The sequence below is a fragment of the Pristis pectinata genome, chromosome 6, assembly GCF_009764475.1.
Source record: "Pristis pectinata isolate sPriPec2 chromosome 6, sPriPec2.1.pri, whole genome shotgun sequence".
NCBI classification, from domain to species: domain Eukaryota; kingdom Metazoa; phylum Chordata; class Chondrichthyes; order Rhinopristiformes; family Pristidae; genus Pristis; species Pristis pectinata.
In genome coordinates this window covers 103,589,148-103,612,446 of record NC_067410.1, presented here as the reverse complement: position 1 = coordinate 103,612,446, position 23,299 = coordinate 103,589,148, and the positions used below count along the sequence as shown (strand labels likewise).

At 37.5% G+C, this 23,299-nt stretch overlaps 1 protein-coding gene across 1 annotated transcript in view; it reads right to left on the bottom strand.

The window, feature by feature from the left end:
• Window positions 1-23,299, bottom strand: part of LOC127571788 (E3 ubiquitin-protein ligase RNF13-like) — a 211,809-nt gene that overhangs the window by 129,621 nt on the left and 58,889 nt on the right. The window contains 1 exon segment of the mRNA XM_052018493.1: window positions 8,896-9,021. Within this exon segment, the coding sequence (XP_051874453.1) occupies window positions 8,896-9,021 (126 nt within the window).

Genomic DNA, 23,299 nt, shown 5'->3' with positions numbered 1-23,299 from the left:
TGGTTAGATAAATCTTAGAGCAGGATAAAATGTCGGCACAACATCGTGGGCTGAAGGGTCTGTAATGTTCTAGGTTCTATATACAGAGTTGACAGTGATAATACCAACTGTTCCATAGGGGCAGCAACAGATCAACTGAAGTGCACGTGAGAGATTTGTTTAACTGACCATGTTGATGGTGTTTGCAACAGAAAACAGTTCCCTTGCTATAATGAGATTATAGAAGGTTTTTCCTAATGCTCCTATTCTGTATCTTGCTTACGATGCTAATTCACACTTGATAGCTCGGCAAAATTTAAAAAAAACACAATGTAAAGTAATCTTATTTGATACATTGTACAAAATCTGACCATCGGATGTGGCGGATGTAAATGAGCAGGGAACTGAAATTAGATTGCACATTAAATGATCCAGTGCACTATCAGAAGGAACTCATTGTATCTTAATACCGATTGAAACCAAATTTAATGAAGAAACAACTTTGCTGCTAAATTGTACATTTCAACTCAAAGGGTCGAGAGGGTTGAGAGCTTCAAGTTCCAGGGAGTGAACATCACCAACAGCCTGTCCTGGTCAAATCATGTAGACGCCACAGCCAAGAAAGCTCACCAGCACCTCTACTTCCTCAGGAGGCTAAAGAAATTCGGTTTGTCCCCTTTGACTCTCACCAACTTTTACCAATGCACCACAGAAAGCATCCTATCGGGATGTATCGTTGCTTTATACGGCAACTGCTCTGCCCAGGACTGCAAGAAACTGCAGAGAGTTATGGACACAGCCCAGCGCATCACAGACACCAGCCTCCCCTCCTTGGGCTCTGTCTTTACCTCTCGCTGTCTTGGTGAAGCAGCCAGCATAATCAAAGACCCCACCCACCCGGGTCATTCTCTCTTCTCTCCTCTTCCATCAGGTAGAAGATACAGGAGCTTGAGGGCACGTACAACCAAACTTAAGGACAGCTTCTACCCCACTGTGATAAGACTATTGAACCGTTCCCTTATATGATGAGATGGACTATGACCTCACGATCTACCTTATTGTGACCTTGCACCTTATTGCACTGCACTTTCTCTGTAGCTGTGACACTCTGTACTGTTATTGTCTTTACCTGTACTACATCAATGCACTCTGTACTAACCCAATGTAACTGCACTGTATAATGAATTGACCTGTACGATCAGTAAGCAAGACAAGTTTTTCACTGTATCTCGGTACAAGTGACAATAATAAACCAATACCAATACCAAAGCTACATGCGCATAAACAAAACTGAACTTGTAGCCATCTAGAAAATAACTTTAAATGAATCCATGCCCTATTTTTGACCCGTCACGTTACCATCTGACCAGTTTAAGTGTCATCATGTGTTGATAGCATCGTTGCCTCTCAAGCCTGAGAATTCAGAGTTAAACATCACAAGTAAAACAGTTGTAAGCTTATTTTACCTCCTACTTTGTTCCTTTAATCCAACCTGACCACCACCACCCCACTCAGACCTCACCTATACCCCCACCCTGCCCACCTCTTCTGAAAGCACTTCTGGAAGGTGAAAAAAGATCAAAAAGACTGCTGATGCTGGATATCCAAAATAAAAAAAAAACAGAACATACTGGAAATACTCAAAAAGTCAAGCCACATCTCAGGAGGAGAAACATTTCAGGTTGGAGTCCCCCTTCCACAGGTGCTGCTTGACCTGCTGAGTATTTCCAGTATTTTCTGTTTTTACCCTGGAAGATGGATCTCCTGATACACAGTTCCAAACATACCCATCTACTAGACTGGTTACTCCGCCACATTAAATAGCCATGTGAAGAATCACAACGAAACCGAGAGTCCTGAAAGCACATCCTGGGTTTACTTCCCCTTCTTAGCACATGGCACAAATTGAAGCTTTCAAGACTTAGTTAGATTATTAGATAGGAGTATCTAGTTGAGAAGAAAAAGGGAGAATATCAGAGGAGACTCAAAAAGTTGACTAGCTTAATCTTGCCCCCAAGACAATTATAGTGCTGCTTTAATGGGCCAATTGAGAATATATCAACTTAAAAAAAGACTATGTATCAAACCAGAAACCTCCTTTACCTATGAATATCCACTGGTTTTTGTTTTAAAAGAAGAAAATCAAATGACATGGGGGGGGGTGGGGTTGCATTCCTAGAAAACTGTCTGGGTATCGTGATTTTCCATAACATGAAGCCACATCATCTGCACATATGTCAAGAAATGAGTTGAAAAAAAAATGAATGTTTATTTCCCACCACAAATTCCATGAGAGCAAATTTTATTCATGCCTTAAATTTTTAGGTAGCAATTTGTGAATACCATTCGGGAGAATTTCCATCATCCAAATGGCCGTAATACGGGGGTCAACCTGTACCCAACTACCACATTAACCAGATGGCACCAAATGCACCATTTCACCTGGACAACTTTGACTCAACCTCATCTAAGTTCTCTCACCCGCTTACTCTTTACAACTTAAAACACAATTGCTTTCTTATTTTACTAGTTCTGAAGATAGTTGATGTGAAACAACCACCAACATCTCTCCATAGTTGCTGTCTGACCTACTGTTTTTGTACTACATTTTAGTGATGTGTACAGAAGGTCCAAAATCTTTTAAGTTCTACTTTCTTGCTTTTCACCATTTAAAATACTCACATCTGTTCTTTTTTCATGCAATTGAAGGCAAATTAATTACCTGGTTTGGCAGTAAAAAAAAAGTATCGTTGTTGACAGGTATGTTCTCAAGTAGCAAGGGTCCTTCAAGGATCTGTATTGAGGCCCAACAGCTGTGTGTACTAAAAACTTCGACAATACAATAAAAGAGTCATTTGTCTACATTTACAAATGACACAAAATTGGTGGTATAGTTTGTCATGCAGACTAAAAGTGTAGAATTAGAGAGACATTAATAAATTGAGTTGATAAAACTGTATCAGAAGAATTTCAACACAGATTTAAGGGTCAGTATTATTTAAAGACAGAAAAGCTGGAGAAAAAGAAGTTATGAGTCCAAAAAGCACTGATATCACAAAAAACATATCAAAAAGCCTAATGGAGTGTTTGCCCCTGTTGCTAGAAGATACAGAACAATTTTCTATAAAGCCCTGGCTTGACCACATCATCTTGGAAGAAATTCAATGCAGATTCACCAGAGATCCAAGGATTAGATTATGAGAAGAGGGAATAAATTAGAAGAATCTTCCATTCCAGGAGAAACAAAAGAGCAAACTGATGGAAGTTTTTAGGACTTTGAAAGACAGGACAGAGGACACATTGCTACAGGTGGGGGTAATCTAGAACACTCCTTTAAAATTAGAGTAAGGGAGATGTTAGGAAATGCTACTTCATGCAAAGTTCAACAGAAGTGCGGACCCTCTCCTACAAAAAGCAGTAGGTGCCACTTAAATTAACAATTTTGAACTATGATCCATTGAGTTTTGCTGGACAAAAGAATATGGAGCCAAGGTGGTAGGTGTATGAAGCCAAGATAGTGATCACTCATTGAGTGTTTGAACAGGTTTATAAGGCCGAATGGCCTATTTATGTTACTAAGTTTAAAAAAAATCACAGATGCCAAAAATGCTGGAGGATTTGTTGATTGCAGAAGACGAAGAGAACACATTCCCTAGAGGGATGATTGCTGTAATGACACTTGAAGTACGGAGTCCAAGCCATTTCTTTTTCCTTTGTGACTCATTTAGCAAAATGTTCAAACAATTATTTCCAGAATCTGTTTATAGTTATGTGCAAAGAAATACAGAGAAAGCTTGATCACACACTGAGAATATTGAAGTTTTATTTCAAAGCATGAAAATGTAATATTCCATATCATAAGTTCACAGGGTGTCAGTAAGTAGATGCAATTACAGATAGCACTGCATGGATTTGAAGAGAGCCATTTCTACACAAAACAAATGACTTAACTATCCAATTTTTGCAGAGTTAGACGAATATGTGAAATGCCAGCATTACAATATGTATATTATATTCTTCACCTAGTTTATGTAAAGCAAAGCAAAGGTCCTGCATATATACAGTCTTCAACTAACTGACACTGTGACAATAGCAAAACAGCTTCAACAAGCATTAGCAGTCTAAAATACAAAATTGATGCATTCCATATTATGAGATGGTCTAAAAAAAATTCTGACATATTTCACATACCACAGAGTTAAAGGCCTTGACAGCAGAGAGGAACCCAATAGTTCTCACTCTTCTCTCACCAATTGTTTTTCTGAAATATTTTCCAGGATTCACTGCTGCCTGGGGATCAGAAGCTGATGCACTGAATGTGCATCTGTGTGAAAACAAGGCACAATTTGCATCCACTCACTGACATCCTGTGAACGTTGCAGACTTATGATGATATGGAACATTGTACTCTCGTGCTCTGAAATGAAACTTCACAGTGTGTGATCAGACTTCCTCTGACTGAAAACAGATTATGGAAACGATTAAATTGGTTTGTCGTTTTGCTAAACAAGATGACAAGGAAAAAGAAATTGGCTCAGAATGTGCATCTCAAATGTAATTTCAGCATTCAGCTCTCCAGGGAAGAAGCTATCTTCATCTTCTGCCCAATCGCCTTCCACAATCAACGGTTCATCATCCACCATTTCAGACACTCTGGCCTAATGATGCTGCCACCATCACCAAACACCTCCTTCCAGCTTTCTGAAAAGACCTGGTTAATTCGTCCATCTCCAATACCCACAATTCTCCTCACAGCATCTTCTATGCAAAAGAATCATGAATACAATGGCTAATAACAACACCCTTCTTTCAGCTTCTCCCTTCTCAGCATCCAGGGTACCAAACACATTTTACAGGTGAAGTAATGCTTAGGACAATAAAGTCTTTCTCATATATTGAGGAAACAAAATACAGATTGGCCAAATGCTCTACAGAACATCTGTTAAGTCCACAACTGTAATCCCAAGGTATCACTTTAAATTTGCCATCCCACTCCTGACCTTCTAAACTGTTAGAATGAAGATCATAAACACAACCCACCTTCCAGGTGTGCACATCACAGCCTTCCAGGCAACATCCATGCCCTTTTCCTTTTACAATCTCTGAATGAATCTGTTCCTCTTGATTTGTACCTCCCTAACCTTAAGCAAGGAGTTGGGAGAAGGGTGGGCATGGAGATTGAGTAACAAAGAAGTTCAGATGAAGAGGGGCTTGGAGATTAGGCTAGTTGCAGAGGATGGAGAGGTTATTCTTTGGAATCTCTTGCTTTGTTCATTATATAGTCACACACTATCCCTTTTGTTATTTAATCACTCCCACCTTCCACATAAGTCACCGGCATTCCACTTTTACCCTTTCACTGCATTTTAAAAAGGTTTTTAAACTTTCAATTATGATGAAAGGTCATCAATCCGAAATGTTAACCACTTCTCTCTACGCAGGTGCAGCCTGGCCAGAGTTTTTCATATTTCCAGGATCGACAGTATCAATTCAGGTATAAAGATCTTTAATTCTTAAATTAATTGCCTTTTATTAATTTTTGAAGCAAACATTTTTCTGTAGCTACAAGGAACAAGTATCACTTTGCCTTAGCTTCCTCATCTGTCTCTTTCTTACCATACACAACCTGCGTCAAGACTCTACAATAATCCAATCTTTCCATAGGATTCATTCTTTCCATAAGATGCCTCATCTGCTCATTCATCTCTTTTCTAATGTCTCCCAATTTCCTTTCTTCAATCTAACATTCAAACATGATCAAAAACTCCTTCTTTCATATAACATTTCAATCTTTAGAAACTACTATAACCACTCCATCTTCTGCAACTATTCTCCATCTCCAATTCCTCCTCCTCTTACATTCTAGAATCAGTATCACTCAATCTCCATGCCCACCCCTCTTCCCACATCTTGTTCAAATCCATTTTCTCCTTGCAGCAATATCATTTACTGGTCCCTAACTTTCCTTGTGTGTCTTATTGCCCTCTCAACTTGTAATTACAAATGCAAGCACAAGTCTTATTTATATAGGGTAGTTAGCACAACATGTCACACTCTAAATCCCATACGTTGGCAGCGTGTACTCAAAGTTAAATAGGAACACGGGGATCATTTGAACCTGGCCTGTCCATGTAGGCTTCTTCAAGGTATTTTCAGTTGTTGCTAAAAATTTTTTGCATTGTCAAGTACATTTTCACTCCATTAGTTCGGCATGGACGAGTTGGGCTGAAGGGCCTGTTTCCATGTTGTATTTCTCTATTAGTTCTGTTACCCTGTATTTTTAATAAAAATTTAGATTTAAAGGGCTTTGCTGATCGCAGTTATAATACATTATAGAAAGCAGTGAGCATGGGTGTATGATTGAGATGAGGAGGAAGAGTTCAGGAAGGTCAAGTTAAGCAGGTGATTTTCTCCCCCAATACACAGGACATTCTTACAGGCCCTTCTACATAAACGTTAAAATTCAAGAGGCTTCCTTTCACAGTCTCTCCTTCACAATTCAAACACTCACAATGCTGCAACACATGCTGAATGAGCTAAACTTAGCATTCAGAACAGGATGTTTCTTCATGTAGAAGAAGTTTGCCACAGCATGAAGCTACCAAGTAACTCCAAGGGTCATCTGCCATATTTGTCAGTCATTCTGCATTGTCCCAGTGTATCAAGCGGTAATGTTACACTTGCAAGTGATAATGCTTTTCTGGTGAAAAGACAGATTTAAAAAAATATGGAGAACATTCACTGAACGATAAGATTACTTTAAGTTAAGGGTTCCAAAGATGCTGCAATATAGATTTGCAATATTAACTCTGGGCCCAAATAACAGTGTTTGGATTCAAAGATTTAACTGGTATCTACCATCATGCACATCAATAAGCATTATGCCTTCATTATATAGTACTTTTCCACCAAAGGAAAAAAAGAACTAGAATTAGCTCCATGATAGCCAAGATTAAGTTCTGCTTTGAGGATGTTGATACCCTAATACCAGAGAGCCTCAGGACAGAACTCTCATTATCTCTAACAGTTTAGTTTCTTTAGTGAATGCTTTCAACTGCAAGAATATGGAGCCACAAGGATGAAACACTTGGTTGATGACATGCCTCTAGATAATGTTTGAACCAGTTCTTCAGAGGTAAGAGAGCCCTCTCCCCAATACAAGTTTGGCTGCAATCGTAAAATCATTGGAAGTTTATGACAAGAGATCATTTGGCCCAGTGTGGCCATGCTGGTTGATAAAGAGTTATCCAGCTTAATCCCACCTTCTCACACTAGGACCACAGCTCTGCAAGTACACATCCAAATACATTTTAAGTGTAATGAGATCTTCTGCTTCCATCTCTCTCTCTAGTAACTAGATCCCAGTCAGCCCCTGGTTGAAAAACATATACTCATCAAATCCTACAACCAAATGCTTTAAATCTGTGCTCCCTGGTTTTTGACCATTCTGCTGAAGGAAGTATGTCCTTCCATTTTCTTTTAAGCATCCCTTTGAGATCAAAAATGATTTGTTTCTGCTCCAACCCCAGAGTGTAAAATGCTTGTGCAGGAATTTTTAAAGTGGGTGGCCACTGCACACCAGTTACCACTCAGGCTTGAGGCAAGGTCTTAGTCCAATGACAAGAGTATTCAAGGTGATTGGAGACCACGCTCTGCCACACAAACTTGGCTCATGTGTATGCATGCACAAATACAGAGGAACTCTGATCACGTGCATACTATCTAGCCCACACCATCTTCCTTGGACTCCTCACCCTGATTCCCTCCTTCAGTCGCTGAACCTCAATACCCCTCCTCCTCACTTCCCTCCCCCTTGGCTCCTCCATACTTCTCCAACTACCTGCACCACCATTCCCTTGGCCTGGTAGTCTGTTTGCTCTTTCCAATTGATGCTGCCCACCAATTGTCATCACTTGCCCTCCTCAGTTCCAGTTATTCCATCTAGGCCCCTCATACTTTATACACCTCAATTAAATATCCCCTCACACTCCTCCAAAAGAAAGACACTAACCTACCCAAATCTTTCCTCATAACATTCTTCCATTCCTAGCAATTCCTTGTAAATCTCCACTGCATCCTCTCAAATGCAATCACACTTTTCCCATAATGTGCTGACCAGCACTGTACACAGTGCTCAAACTGTGGTGTAACTGGTGTTATATTAAGTTTTACATTCTAAGAGCAGGAGGTTTATGCTATGCCTCAGCTGAAGGGAAAACGCCTTCTTAGCCAACTTATTAATCCATCCTAAGAATCTGACTGATGTGCATTATAGAAAACATGCAAGAATAAAGTGGCACAAATCTTTCTCCAAATTTGTCTACATGTCCTCCTTACTTCCAACCAGGGATTGGCAAGTGTGGCAATTTTATTAGTGATCTACCTCTGTGCAACTGTCTTTATTAAAGATGGCCTTCCATCCCCAACACCACTAATTTCTTTAGGTACATTTCCAGTAGGACCTACAGCAATTCATAATTGCAAACTGAATTAATGCCAGGATTGCCACTGTGAACACTCAGTCGTGCTCTGCCACATAAAACTCTTTACAAAATATCGCTGAGCCAGAATTTAAATTACTCCCAGTCAAGCAGGCAGCCGGCCAAGTTCTTTGGATCAGCATTTCACTAACCAATAATACATTTAGTTGGGGAAGGGTTTCCATTTACAAAGCATTTTCTGCCCCATTTCCCAGCCCTATAAGCTTACACGAGTTATTAGCTAAGCTACACTTCTGTTAGATTTACAAAACTGAAGGTACATACAGTATATTTGTCACAGTCCCAGATTATTTATTAAACTGACTACAACATAAAGTTTGTGTAATCATCAAGAGCTGAACTGGAAACATTCAAGTCAATGTAAAACACTGTAAAAATCTGTGCAAACTTTTCAAATATCCCAATGGCAACTTACCTTGATATCAAAATTGCAGTCAAATCTTCTAATCACAACAATGAAGTTGACGGAGGAGTTTTCCATTGTTGGTGGGGAAATAATTGGTTCACAAGCATTCTTTGGTTTTGAATACACAAGAAACCCCTAGAAGTAAACAAAGAACAAAAACAGGGAAAATATTTAAGTATTCTCAAACCAAAATGCACACCTTAATTTTGGAGGACTGACAGGCAGATAAGAATAATTATTCAAAATGCACTCAAAATTATTTCTTTCCCTGATCAGAAGATTTTGCTTTCCTCATTTTCTATCTTGCTTGTCCAAATCTGTTGTAGTTGATCACACATATTTTTGGGTAAGTGCCACCTTTTAGTTATTCATAACTACTACTTGCAGTTTCAAATAACACAGATCCATCCTGGTCAGATAATGCCTCAGTCAACACAATCAAAGTGAAGTTAAGCTGCCTCAACAGTATCAAGCAGCATTTACTCAACTATGACGTACTCACTAATGCTCTGTGTGAGTTCCACCAGAATTACTCAGGTCAAGGCCTTATTACAAACATAATAGCAGAGTTCCAAGGATAAAGCCAGAGCAACTTCCCTCCACATCAAGGGAGCATCTTATGTCAGGGGATGAAAGGTGAAGTATGCCTTTGACTGGAGTCATACCTAGCAAAGGGATGTTTGAAGCCCATTCATCCCAGCCCCAGGACATTGCTATGGGAGTTTTTCAGGTCAGTGACCCAGGTCAGAATTTGACGGAATCCTCTCCAAGTGTGGAAACTGTACTCATCCAGACTCGAAGCTCATCAACATCCAGGATGATGCAGCCTGCTTGAAGAGGCACCATATCTACCATTATAAATACGCACTTCTTTACCAGTACTACATGGTTGCAGTGCATACCATTCACATTCTACAAGGTGAACTGCAATAGTACTGCCTCCCAAACTTGAGTCCTCAAGCAACTAGTTAAAGGGCAGCAGCCACATGGGAAAGCAAGTTTCCTACCAATTCACCCACCATCCCTACTCAAGAAAAAAGCTTGGACCATTCCTTTATTGTTGCTGGGTTAAAATCTTGGAACCATCCATCTAATTATCTGCACCTCAGTGCACAATTGTCTCACGGACTGCAATGTTTTAAAAAGGCAAATGTATTAAGACAAACGTTGATCTTCATCTGATAGTTTTCAATGTGCACAACTATAGTTACTGTGCCATTATTTATGTAATAATCTATAACTAGCTCCTTGCAAACCATTTCTTTCAATCTATTGTGGACATAACATTCCTTTTAACAACAGCACATCATAAATAGATAAACAAGATAACGAGATGGTTACAATAACATTCATTTCAGAGAGAACTAATAGACTTCCCATGGCAGAATTCAGAAATGTTTAAGCCGAAAATCTGTCGGGGCTTGACAGACTGACTATGGGGATCTAGAACCAGAGGTCAGTCTCAGGATATGCAGCGAGGGATTCAGGATTGATACGAGGAGACATTTCGCCATTCAGAGGGTGGTGAACATGTGGAACTCTCTACCACAGAAAGCAATGGCAGCCAATTTCCTGAATAGAGAGGTAAATTTCTAGATACAAAGGGGCATAGGGGGAAAGCAGGAATATGGCATAGAGATAAAGGAGCAGCCACAATTATACAAATGACAGAACAAGCTCAAAGGGTCCATTGCCCTAGTTTTTTTTCTATTTTTCTATGTTCTATATGTTTTCACTTAAGAAAATGCAGGCATTTATACGCGTGTCTTTAAATCTAGTACAATGTTTCTCATCGTGCGATGTTTCTCATGAAGGTAATAAAAGACAGAGGCTGGCAGAATGGGTAGGCGTGTGGCAAATGAAATTTAAAAGAGAAGTTTGGATACATTTTGTCATAAAGAATAAGGGTAGACAGTATAGACCATTGTAAAAAGTTTGTAGGACGGAGGGACGTCAGGGTATACATGCATTAATCCTTTAAAGTGGCAGAGCGTACTGAGGAGACAGTAGGAATAACACACACAAAATGCTGGAGGATCTCAGCAGGTCAGGCAGCATCTATGGAGGGAAATGTACAGTTGACATTTCAGGTCGAGACCCTTCATCAGACAGTAAGAATATGGTGTTGAGAAAGAGGTTAGTAAGGATATGTGACCCTGAAATTTATAAGTAGAGATGCAAGGTACAAAAGGAGGAAAGTTACGTTGAATCCATATAAAACACTGGAGTATTATGTCCAGTTCTGGTCACCTGATTTTGGGAAGAACGTGAAGGTCCAAGAGAATGCAGAAAAACTTTAAGGGATGATAAATTTCAGTTTCAAGATTAGAATGAAGCAGCTGGTAGGGTTTTTTCTTTGAGCAAAGAAAATTGAGAGGAGATTGGATTGAGATATACAGGGATTCCCCAGGTTACAGAGGACCTAACTTAATGGAAATTAAACTTTACACAAATTCTCCAATACATTTTTAAAGCAGTTTCAAGCTAGTAATAATTGTTTCATGGTATTCATTAATGACTGGATGCAGTATATATTCCATTAGTTTAATTATGGGTAATGTGAAGGTAATTATTGAATAAAACTAAACTCTAGCACATGTATGTACAGCAATATGACATGGGTTACTATAAAAAACAGATGTTTCTGACAGAGAAAAAAAAAGTCAGCTTACAGACAGTTCCCAGGAACGGGAGCCCTTACGTAAGCCGGAACTGCCTGTATGAGATCAGGACTGGTTCAGATTCCATAAAGCCGGTTAAGATTGCCTGGCTGCATTTCTAGACTCATCATAACTGCTTGCTCCACAAAAAGTGGTCTATTGGCCCAATCTCTGCCAGCTCAGAGCAATCCCATTTCCCCACACTATTTCCCTGTAGCCAATTCTCTTTCATACGCCCATTAATTTCACCCCGATTCTTCAACCACCACCCCTGCGCCCCCTCCCCGCCTATACTGGGGGCAATTTACATTCCACCTACCAACTAGCGTGTTTTTGGGATATGGGAGGAAACCGGAGCAGCTGGGGAAAACCTGCTCTGTTTCAGGGAGAACATGCAGACTCCACACACACACAGCACTGTAGGTCAGGATCAACCCCTGGTTTACTGGCGTTGAGGTATCAGCATTAACTGCTACACCATTTTACTACCTGCAAACAAACATTAAGCAGGGCAAGTTCCAATCCTACAACATATGCCTTCATAACTGGCTCAAATATGCTCTTTAAGATTAGCATTATTATTTTTAATAAGAGAGAAAAGTCAAAATGTAATGAAGTGTCACCACAGGCCTGCATCAATATATGCAAATGTAGGACAAAAATGGACAGGTCCATGGGGGCAAAACAAAATTGAACCAAGAGGTATCTACCTTCTGTGGAATTGGGAAAAGACTCAAAATAATCTAGAACTGTGATGTATTAAAAAAATACTACCATCCTCCAAAATAGGTCCTGGACGAGATTGGATCCAATCATTTGGCCAACCTTTAGTATTTCATTTAATCTTCATGTTCAGTCTACACTTGTTTTAGTCACAGTAAAAACAAAGTATGATAAAAATGTGAAAGGGTTCTTCAAAACTTTGAACTCACGTAGGGCTTTAATTCTGGCTAATAATTGATTTAGATTATAGAGAAGCCACTGTGCACAGTAAAATAATTGTATAAATGAAACTGATTTTGATTACTTATACCATTATAAATAGCTCCTAAAATGTCCTTTTACAAAATTAATCTCCTTTGTATGTGCAACTGATTCTGCCAAGATGGCTCTTCCAATGACTTTCTTTCCTTGAAGAGAACTAACCTATTGCCTTTATAAAGCAGCGCTCCCACAATACAGCTCAACCAGTCCTAGGAACTCCAGGCAAGTAATTATGTTAGCATCTACCGTACAGTTCCCTCCCACCACCCGATTTCGGACATGAAGTAAATTTGCCCCCTTTAATATATTAAACATAGACTTTACTACAATCCATTATGCATAAAACTAGAGAAATGGTCATCAGTGTGACAAAATTATTGAACCCAATATAGAACCTTGAGATTGGTTTATGTTAATGGGACGGAGGATATGTGCAGCTGTAATTTGCGATTATAATTAAAAATCAAATAGTCACATGAAGAAATATCACTTATCAACTCTATGTTGATTATAACGCAGCCGACATAAACCATGATAAAAATGTAATAGTAAGGAATATTAAAAGAAAGTAATGTTCATTTATATCCTTTCATTTGTATTCAAAGTGATTCTAGTGTAGCTATTACTGAACACAAGGAAAATGTGCAGTATCAATAATTCATGTCTCACAACTCACACAAATCAATTATTGAGATGTAATCTACCAACAATCATTGGAAAAAAAAAGCATACATTTATCTTCTCCTTAAGTAGTGAAGCAACATTAAATGGAGACTGTGGGAAGTGGCGAGCAGTTTCTGGCTTTTCTCAGATTTACACGGGCATCTTCATTAGCAGAATTAATGAAAATGTCAATTATAGAGGTTACGGTTGTAATGCTGAGTTCTCAGTCATATGTAAAATCAGGACATCTGTTCTATTCAGCTCAACAGGAAACAAGCGATTACATCACTATGATTCATATAAACACTTGAATCCCCTTCTTAGAGAAATGCCATTATCAAACTCATTACATCTCACTGTAGCATTTCAATATTTCAGACCAGGTCACATCTATCCCAAGGTACCAATTATTGCAAAATCTGTGTGTTCCCTTACTCTCAAAACAGATTCACTTCAAAGTCCGTGGGTTTCAAACTGCTAGTCTGCAAAACATTAAAAAACTTAACCTAGGAAAATTAGCACTGATTATCATAATAGACTGAAGGTTAGGGAAAAAGGATCTGTTGATTTTCATGATTTAAGTGCTGATTTCATACATTGTAACTTCTTAGTTTTAACCAATACAGTGTACTATTAAGTTATGAAAGGGACCCTGTTTATAGTCTCTGTATTTTTTATTCTATGCTCATGTGAAGGTGCTCAGGGTATGCTGCCACAAGTGCTCTGGTCACCTTGAATCATCCAAGCTTGCACGTCATCTGTGTGCACGTGAAACAGAGCCACGTGCAGTCATGGGTTTTGACCATATCCGAGGTGATCATCAAATATTGGAAAAATGCATATTTGAACAATGATCACTTCATGGCAATTTAAAAAGCTGTAGCTCACTTTTCCATTTCTAGCCCAGGTCAATATTTCCACTTAGATTAAATAGCTCAGTACATACCAGAAATTGACCTTGGATTTTCCTGATCTGCATAGCTATCATACTTATTTTATTTTAATAGGAGACTTCTAAGAATGTAAAAACTATAACCCTATGTAAAACATTGTTGGGTTGTTGTTTAGTCAGAATGATGCTAAACTATATCACGATGTTGACATTCTTGCCAAATTACGTCACTGGAGAAGAAATCCTGAACCTGACATATTCAACTCCTACTGCTGGAAATCACTGCTCTGAAGCTGTAACATTTAAACTCAATTAATGACTTCAATGAGTCTGTAATTTAAAATGCTATTATCATTAACTTGCTAGACTACAAACCTGCCAAAAAAACCTGCTATCTTTACTCAGTGTGACTCAAAATCACAGCAATGTGGTTGACTATTGACTATCCTCTGAAACAACCACTCAGTTGTATCATATAGCAAAGCACCACCTTTTCAAGGGCAATATGTGCTGGGCAATAGGGAGTAGAGAGACACCTGCCTTTAAACTGCACCCAATGAATGTATTGATACTAACAAGTGATCAGAGTTTTAAAAATCATAAGATGAAGTGCAACTGTGTAAACAAAGACTGCTCTCTATTAGGATTAACTCTATTAACATATCTGCTATGTTACACAGCAGGGAACCACTTAATACAAGTGGTCTAGAAACTGATCATAACATTTATACAGAGGACCTTTGGTTCCTCAACCTACACACACACATTTCCTCAATACTGGAGCAGAGCAAATGTGACATGACCATGAGGCATTCTGGATGATTGGCCAAACGTCAGGGAACATGATGGGCTACGTGGCAAAAGATGAGACAAAGGGCTGTGTTAACAGGATGCCAATCAACTCTGAGAGGAACTCAGTGGGTCAGGCAGCATCTGTGCAAGGAAATGGACAGCTGACATTTCAGGTCGAGATCCTTCATCTGGACTGGGTACAAACTGGATAGATTTCCATCATACAGAATAGAAACAGGCCCTTTACCCCACTGTGTGCCAACCATCATACCCATCTATACTAATCCCATTTACCAGCATTTGGTCCATAGCTTTGGGATTCAAATGCTTGCCTAGATGCTTCTTAGATTTTGAAGTAACTCCATCACCTTCTCAAGCTTTACATTCCCAATTCAACCACCACAAGTGGAAAATAAAATTCTTCCTTTGATCCTCTCTAAATCTTACTCCTTTCCTTAAACCTGTCCTCTGGTCTTAGACACTTATGCCGGGGGGGCGTAGTTTCTTATTGGCTAGCCTATCTGGGCCTCTTATAATTTTGTATACTTTGAGACACACATCAAAACTTCAAACCAAACAGTGGTGAGATCAGGATAAGGGAGGTCAATGTACCATGTGGTTTAGGGCAATAGATGTGTAGGCCAGGCATTAGAACCACTAGACATTTTAGAGTTAGAGTTAAAGATTTGGCACTAATGAAATAAATGCTCACTGCCTCAAATTATGCATAGGATCAGGGGAGGTCCCAGATTGCTACTTAACCACCTAGGGTTACCAAAAATAATCAGTCACACTTGATGGGTTGTCAATCACCTCCTATGTATTATCATTGCACATATAAAGTTTAAAAATAAATGTTTTTGATTTTCTGAGAGAGATTCTTCCATTTCATCTACTGTGTCAATGCTTGCACTAAATAAAGGCTTTTCACATGTACAGCTCCAGACTCTGAGTGGCTCTTCAACTGGCCCTGGAAAAAATGCTCCATCCCATGAATAAAGTGTTCTTAAGTGTGCAAGCAACCCAAGGTCAACCACCAATTTCTAACCATAAGAATAGTGCTGCACACCACTTAGATGTGCAAACAAAAAAACTTCCAACACCAGCACAGCATCACTATCTAAACCACCCAACAACGTAAAAATTTTAACTGTATGCAAAAACATTGTTAAAATGTCCTTATTGGGAAAAACAAAGTCAAGAAAGGTCAAGTTTAGCAGTACATGAACTTCCTTGGAAAGAGGTCTTCACTTTACAATTTTTTTTGACTGAAAAGATAAATGATAAAAGATAAATGGGGGCAGCACGGTAGCGTAGCGGTTAGCGCAACGCTATTACAGCACCAGCGATTGGGGTTCGATTCCCGTCACTGTCTGTAAGGAGATTGTATGTTCTCCCGTGTCTGCGTAGGTTTCCTCTGGGTGCTCCGGTTTCCTCCCACATTCCAAAGACTTACAGACAGGTTAATTTGGGTTTAAAATGGGCGGCGCGGACTCTTTGGGCCAGAAGGGCCTGTTACCATGCTGTAAATAAAAAAAAGGGAAGAAAAAATATGCCAGATGTTTCAAGAGCTAGATTTTCCACTGATGGTGTAGTAAATCTGCCCCATCACTGTCAAAAGAAAACCAACAAATAAAATCAATAGTAGAAGAGTGATGGCAGCTGTTGGGACCTTAGGAAAATTGGCAAAGCAGTAGCTGCTGAAAATTTATGAAATTTTGCAGTGAGTGGGTAGAAGAGGAAAAAAATAGAAGATTGAATGAAAATAATAACCATTTAAAAATAAAATTTTTGCCATCAGTATATGCCAAGAAGCAACTCAAGATTTTAAAATAATTAAAATTCAGAACAATGTGGAATAGCTGTCTGATGGGACGACATTTTCAGCAAAATTGCAGTCAAACACATCTGAAGTATTCGATTAAGGGGCAAAACAAAGAATCACAGTATATCTGACAAAATATCTAGAAAGTCTGCACTTACTACATTTTTTTTGCAAATAGATGTAAAACTTTCTCCCCACTTTTTTGTTCTGTCATGAATTATTAAAATATTAATAATTCTGGGAACTTTAATTAGCAAGTTTGAGCTTCCATTGGTTGAGCCAATGAACCACATCATTCGACTGGGTCACGGTATAATCAACATATCTTGATATTGACCAAATGATCATATTTTTCTAAAGACTTGTTAAAACCTTACATGTTCATATGAGGCATGGGAACACATTGTCTCCGGAAGTCATAATTCAATCAGAAAGCAAATCAGTACATATGGAAACACTGAAGTGAGTGTCAAAGAAAGAAAATGCAGTTGAGTAAATTTTAAAAAAACATATCTGAAACATGAACAAAATCTCCATGGTTACACAAAAAAAACTCTTCATGAAATGCACCAAGTACTCAAGAGAAGGCTCAATAGATGAGCAATTAGACTTCGAGTCAACCTTATCAACAGATAGTCACATAATGCAGTCTGTTGGTGGCGCTCGATGGACTAAGTCATAACTTGGCTTTGGTCCAAGCACTTTTCAATTTATTATTTACCACTCTTTAATAAGTCTTTTACATTACGGGCACAAGTTTAATGTTGATTTTTAACTACTAAAATGAATACCAGATCTAAAGCGTTAGCTAATGGTAAAGGCAGGCAGAGTAGCATAGTGGTTAGCATAATGCTTTACAGCTCCAGTGACCTGGGTTCAAATCCGGCCACTGTCTGTAAGGAGTTTGTACATTCTCCCCGTGACTGTGTGGGTTTCCTCTGGGTGCTCCGGTTTCCTCTCACATTCCAAAGATGTACAGGTTAGGAAGTTATGGGCATGCTATGTTGGCGCCGGAAGCGTAGCGACACTTGCGGGCTGCCCCCCCCCCCCCAAAATCACTGCGCAAAAGATGTATTTCACCGTGTGTTTCGATGTACATGTGACTAATAAAGATCTTATCTTATCTTGTCTAATGGAGGCCAATCTACTTTGGAAGCTATTTCTAATCTGGATAGAAAGTTTTACTGGAGCTTTGCCGAATTGAAGTCCATTTTACAGGACTTTGAAGAAAAACAAGATACTCTTATCAAGGAGAATGCCAAACAAATGCAACTAATTGCTGAACTCGACCAAGCTGGTAAAGAGAGAGATGCCAAACTTAATTCACTTGAAATAGCTTTAATTATGACCAAGCAAAACCTGGAGAAGCAGCAACAGAGGATCATCGACCTGGAAGGATGCAGCAGGAGGAAACATTTAAGAATCATCAATTTTCCAGAAAACACCGAGACTGGTAACCCTGCAGAACTCTTTTCTAAACTTTTGGTCAATGTGTTCAGTTCCGATATGTTCGCTGCTGACCCCATTCTGGACAGAGCTCATAGGGCTTTAAGATTCAAACCTGCTCTGGATCAAAAACCTCGGCCAGTAATTTTGAGATTTCATTTTGTCAGTGTCAAGGAACTCTTGATTCGTACCGCTCGTCGACATGGAATGATTCAATTTAAACAATGGAAGTTTCGGATAGTTGAAGATTACACCCCAGAAGTTATGAAAGAAAGGTTGACCTACAAACCAATTATGGCTCGTCTCTATCGAAGTAATTATCATCCTGCATTATTATTCCCAGCAAGGCTGAGAATTACACTGCTTGATAAATCTCGTAAATGGTTTAAATCTGTCCAAGAAGCCGAGCAATTTCTTTTGAACTAGCTTTTAGTTTTAAAAGCTAAGAAATGCAAAAGAGATAAAGTGTTTTCCCTTTGACTTACTACTTATTCGCTTTATTATCTAATTAATTTTTAGATTTAAATCTTTCTTTTAGTATTTTTAATGTTTTGTTTTTATAATAATTAAGAATTTCACAAAATGACTGATCATTTGCTTTCTTTTTGAAATAATTATTAAACTATATTCTTTAAATGTTGAGTGTTAACGCCCTTTGGCTCTGTTTTAATTCCACAACTTGGTTGTTACTTCAATATCTCTGTTTGGGTTATCTTGTTCATTCTTAGTCTAAACATGAGTGGTTTATATATTTGTTAATTTGGACTACCGCCACCAAAAGAATTGCGGTTAATTCAATTAGAGGGTAGATTTCTGGCTGTCTATTGGCCAGTTTTCGGGCTGTTGGGGGAGGGGGGTGAGGCTGTTTTTAGGTTTTTTTTCTTCTGGGCTAAACTACAAATTTTTCTAAATTGTCATCATATCCATTTCCTCTTTAAACTTTTTTACTTCTTCCTGTTGGTAAGATCCGTATATACCAAGATTACCCCTTTACATACCATATGTTTTTTAATCTGTTAAAATGGATAAGACTATTAATTTTATTTCATGGAATGTTAACGGCTTAAACAATTTGCTTAGGCGCAAGAAGATCTTTAAAGTTTTTCATAGATTAAATGCTCAGATCGTTTTTCTTCAGGAGACTCACATCAGGAAGGAAGATAATCAATTTTTTTTTCGATCTTGGAGGGGTCAACAGTTCCATTCAAATTCACAAGCAAAGGTGAAAGGAGTTTCTATTTTTTATAGACTCCTCAATTTCGTTTGTCCATCATGAGACAATATCAGACCCAAATGGTAGATTTTTATTAATTACTGGTCTACTTCATAATAAAAAATTTGTTATGGTTAATGTTTATGCACCCAATGAAGATAACCCTGAATTTTTTAAACATCTGTTTGCATTATTTCCTAATTTAAATGAATACACTGTGATTATGGGTGTAGAGTTTAACTGCTGTCTAAACCCTTCGACAGATAGATCTGTGTCAAATCCCACACTTCCAAACAAATGCGCTGTCTTTATTAATTCCTTTTTAGTTGAATCCGGAATTTTAGATGTTTGGAGATTTCTACACCCACTTGATAAAGAATTTTCATTCTTTTCTCATGTCTACCATAATTACTCGAGGAGTGAATATTTTTTTTATTGATGCTAGACTAGCTCCACTTACCATGGACTGCAAATACGATGCAATTGCCATTTCTGATCATGCACCATTGAGATTATCAATTAAATTACCAGATGTATCCTTTGATGTCAGACAATGGCGATTTAACCCTTCACTATTACAAGACTTAGATTTCGTCCAATTTATTAAAGAACAGATTTCATTTTTCTTTTTAACTAATTTTACAATCTCCAGTGGGATAATATGGGATACGTTTAAAGCATATATCCGTGGTCAAATTATTTCATATTCCACTGGATTGAAAAAATGAACTAATAACAAAATACATATATTGGCTGACAAGATTAAAGAAATCAATAAAACATATTCTGTTACTCCTATTCTGGAGCTTTTTAAAAAGAGAAGAGAACTCCAACTACAACATAGTTTATTATTAACATCTTCAATTGAAAATCTACTACTTAAAAACAGAAATCAATGGTGACATGGTGACAACTCTGGTAAATTATTGGCCAACCAATTGAAAGCTACTATATCTAAACATCAGATTAATAAAATTCATAAACCAGGTGGTACCTACACGATAGATCAAGTTCAAATTAACAAATCCCTTCAAGAATTTTATGCTTCTTTATACCAATCAGAATCCCCTGAGAATCCTACATTAATACATTAATTTTAAAGAGATTTGAAGACTCCCCAATTATCTTTAAATGAACGCTCTACATTAGATGCTCCCGTTTCGGAGGAAGAAATAAAGAAAGTAATATTTTCAATGAATTCGGGTAAAGCACCCGACCCTGACGAATATACAGCTGAATTTTTTAAATCCTTTTCTGATATTCTTGTTCCCTGGTTAGCAAAAATTTTTAAAGATGCCCTATCAGTGGGTAAACTACCACAATCTTTCTATGAAGCAACTATTTCTTTAATTCTTAAAAAGGATAAAGATCCCACTGATTGTGCATCTTATAGACCTATTTCTTTATTAAATGTAGATTTCAAAATATTTTCCAAAATATTGGCCTTTAGATTGGAAAAGGTTCTTCCACAAATTATCTCTGAAGACCAGCCAGGATTTATTCAGAATCGTTATCTACATTTTAATATTAGGAGATTAATGAATATTATATATACCCCTTCATCCCAAATTCCAGAATGTGTTGTTTCACTAGATGCTGAAAAGGGGTTTGGCAGATTCGAATGGGAATATCTATTCCGTACACTTCAAAAATTTAATTTTAGCCCTAAATTTATACCTGCGATTAAAATGATTTATTATGCACCTATGGCTTCAATACTTACTAATAATCAAAGATCTCCTTTGTTTAGGCTTTTTTGAGGTACTAGACAAAGCTGCCCGTTAAGCCCTTTATTATTTGATATTGCTTTAGAACCCTTGGCTATTGCACCGGGATTCTTCGAATATATGTGGTATTACTCGTGGACAGAAGATTCATAAGATATCTCTTTATGCAGATGACCTGTTACTTTATATTTCTAATCCGGAGGAATCTACCCCTGCAGTACTATCACTATTAGATCAGTTTAGTGTTTTTTCTGGCTATAGATTAAATCTTAATAAGACCGAACTCTTTCCATTAAATATGCAAACCCCAATTTATAGCCGATTACCTTTTAGATTGGTAACGGACTATTTTATGTACTTAAAATTACCAAGAGACATAAGGACTTATTTAAAGCTAATCTACTACCTTTAATTGACCATGTTAAACAATTATTTACTAAATGGTCCCCACTGTCTATCATTGGCAGGCCGAATTAATGCAGTTAAGATGAATATTTTACCAAAGTTATTATATTTATTTCAAGCGATTCCAACTTTTGTTCCGAAATCTTTTTTTTGACACTATTGATTCTAAAATTCTTTCATATATTTGGCAGAATAAAAACCCAAAGTTAAGTAAGAAATATTTACAAAAACTAAAAAAGGATGGTGGTATGGCCTTGCCTAACTATAGATTATATTATTGGGCAATCAATATTAGATATTTAATTTTTTTGATACAAGATTCAGATGTAATTCAACGCCCTAAATGGGTACACCTTGAGTCCCAATCAGTACTTGAATTTTCATTAGTTTCTATTTTAGGAGCTCCACTCCCTTTTGCACTTACCAAATTAAGTAAACATATGATTAACCCAATTGTTAAACATACAATACAAATATGGTTTCAATTTCGTAAATTTTTTGGATTGAATAAATTTAATCTATCAAGTCCCATTCAATCTAATTTTTTCTTTCACCCATCCAGAGTTGACTCAGCTTTTTTCCGTATGGAAAAGGAAGGGAATAGTATGTTTTCGTGATTTATTCATTGATAACTGTTTTCCATCCTTTGAACAACTGTCTAACAAATACAATTTGCCTAGATCACACTTTTTTCCATATTTGCAAAGTAGAAATTTTTTTAAAAGCTACTATACCCTCTTTTTCGACACCTTACAAAACTGAAATTACGGAAAAAATTTTGGTTTTAATCCTTGTCAGAAGGGCTTGATAGCAATAATCTATGATCTAATTATGAAAATTCGTCCAGAGCCACTGGACAAAATTAAGAATGAATGGGAAAGTGAACTCCAGACATCTTTACCTACAGAGACTTGGAAGAAAATTCTTCATTTAGTTAATACATCTTCAATGTGTGCCAGACACTCTTTGATACAGTTTAAGGTAGTTCACAGGACCCATATGTCAAAAGATAAGCTAGCTCGTTTTTATCAACATATAAATCCTATACGTGACAGATGCAAATCGAATGTGGCTTCTTTGACACATATGTTTTGGTCCTGTCCTCTTTCGGAAAAATATTGGAAAGATATTTTTAACATTATTTCAAATGTATTGAAGATCCTATCGCTGCAATTTTTGGATTACCAAGGATGGAGTCTGGCTGTCTATCTGCCTCCGCTAACCGTATGATTGCCTTTGTTACATTAATGGTCAAGCGATCCATTTTGCTTAAATGGAAGAATCCAATACCCCCTACTACTTTTCAATGGTTATCTCAAACTTTATCATGTTTAAACTTGGAAAAAATTAGGAGTGGTACTGTTGATCCTTCGCTTAAATTTGAGGAAGTTTGGAGTCCATTTATTCAATATTTTCACATGATATAGATCCCCTTGTAATAACCTTTCAACTTAGAGGAATGGAGTTGACAACATAATATTGCTCTGTTTCTACTGAGAAATTTTAGTCCAGTTTTTTTTTCTGTTTGTTTTTTTAATTTTTTTTTGTTTAGCTTAGTTTGGTTTGATATATTGTTTATAATTTTCCTTATTGTTTAGAGACTTTTTTTTCTTTCTTTTATATTTATATAATAAATCTTTTTCTTTCCTTTCTTTTATATTATATTCATTCACTAAGAGATCGTTGGATCTATAGATTTTTTATATTTTATTGTTATGATTATTCATGCCATGATTGTTCTCCTGATCTCTTTGTTTTACATGTACAAACATTGACGCTATACATCTGTATTAATTTGAAAACTAA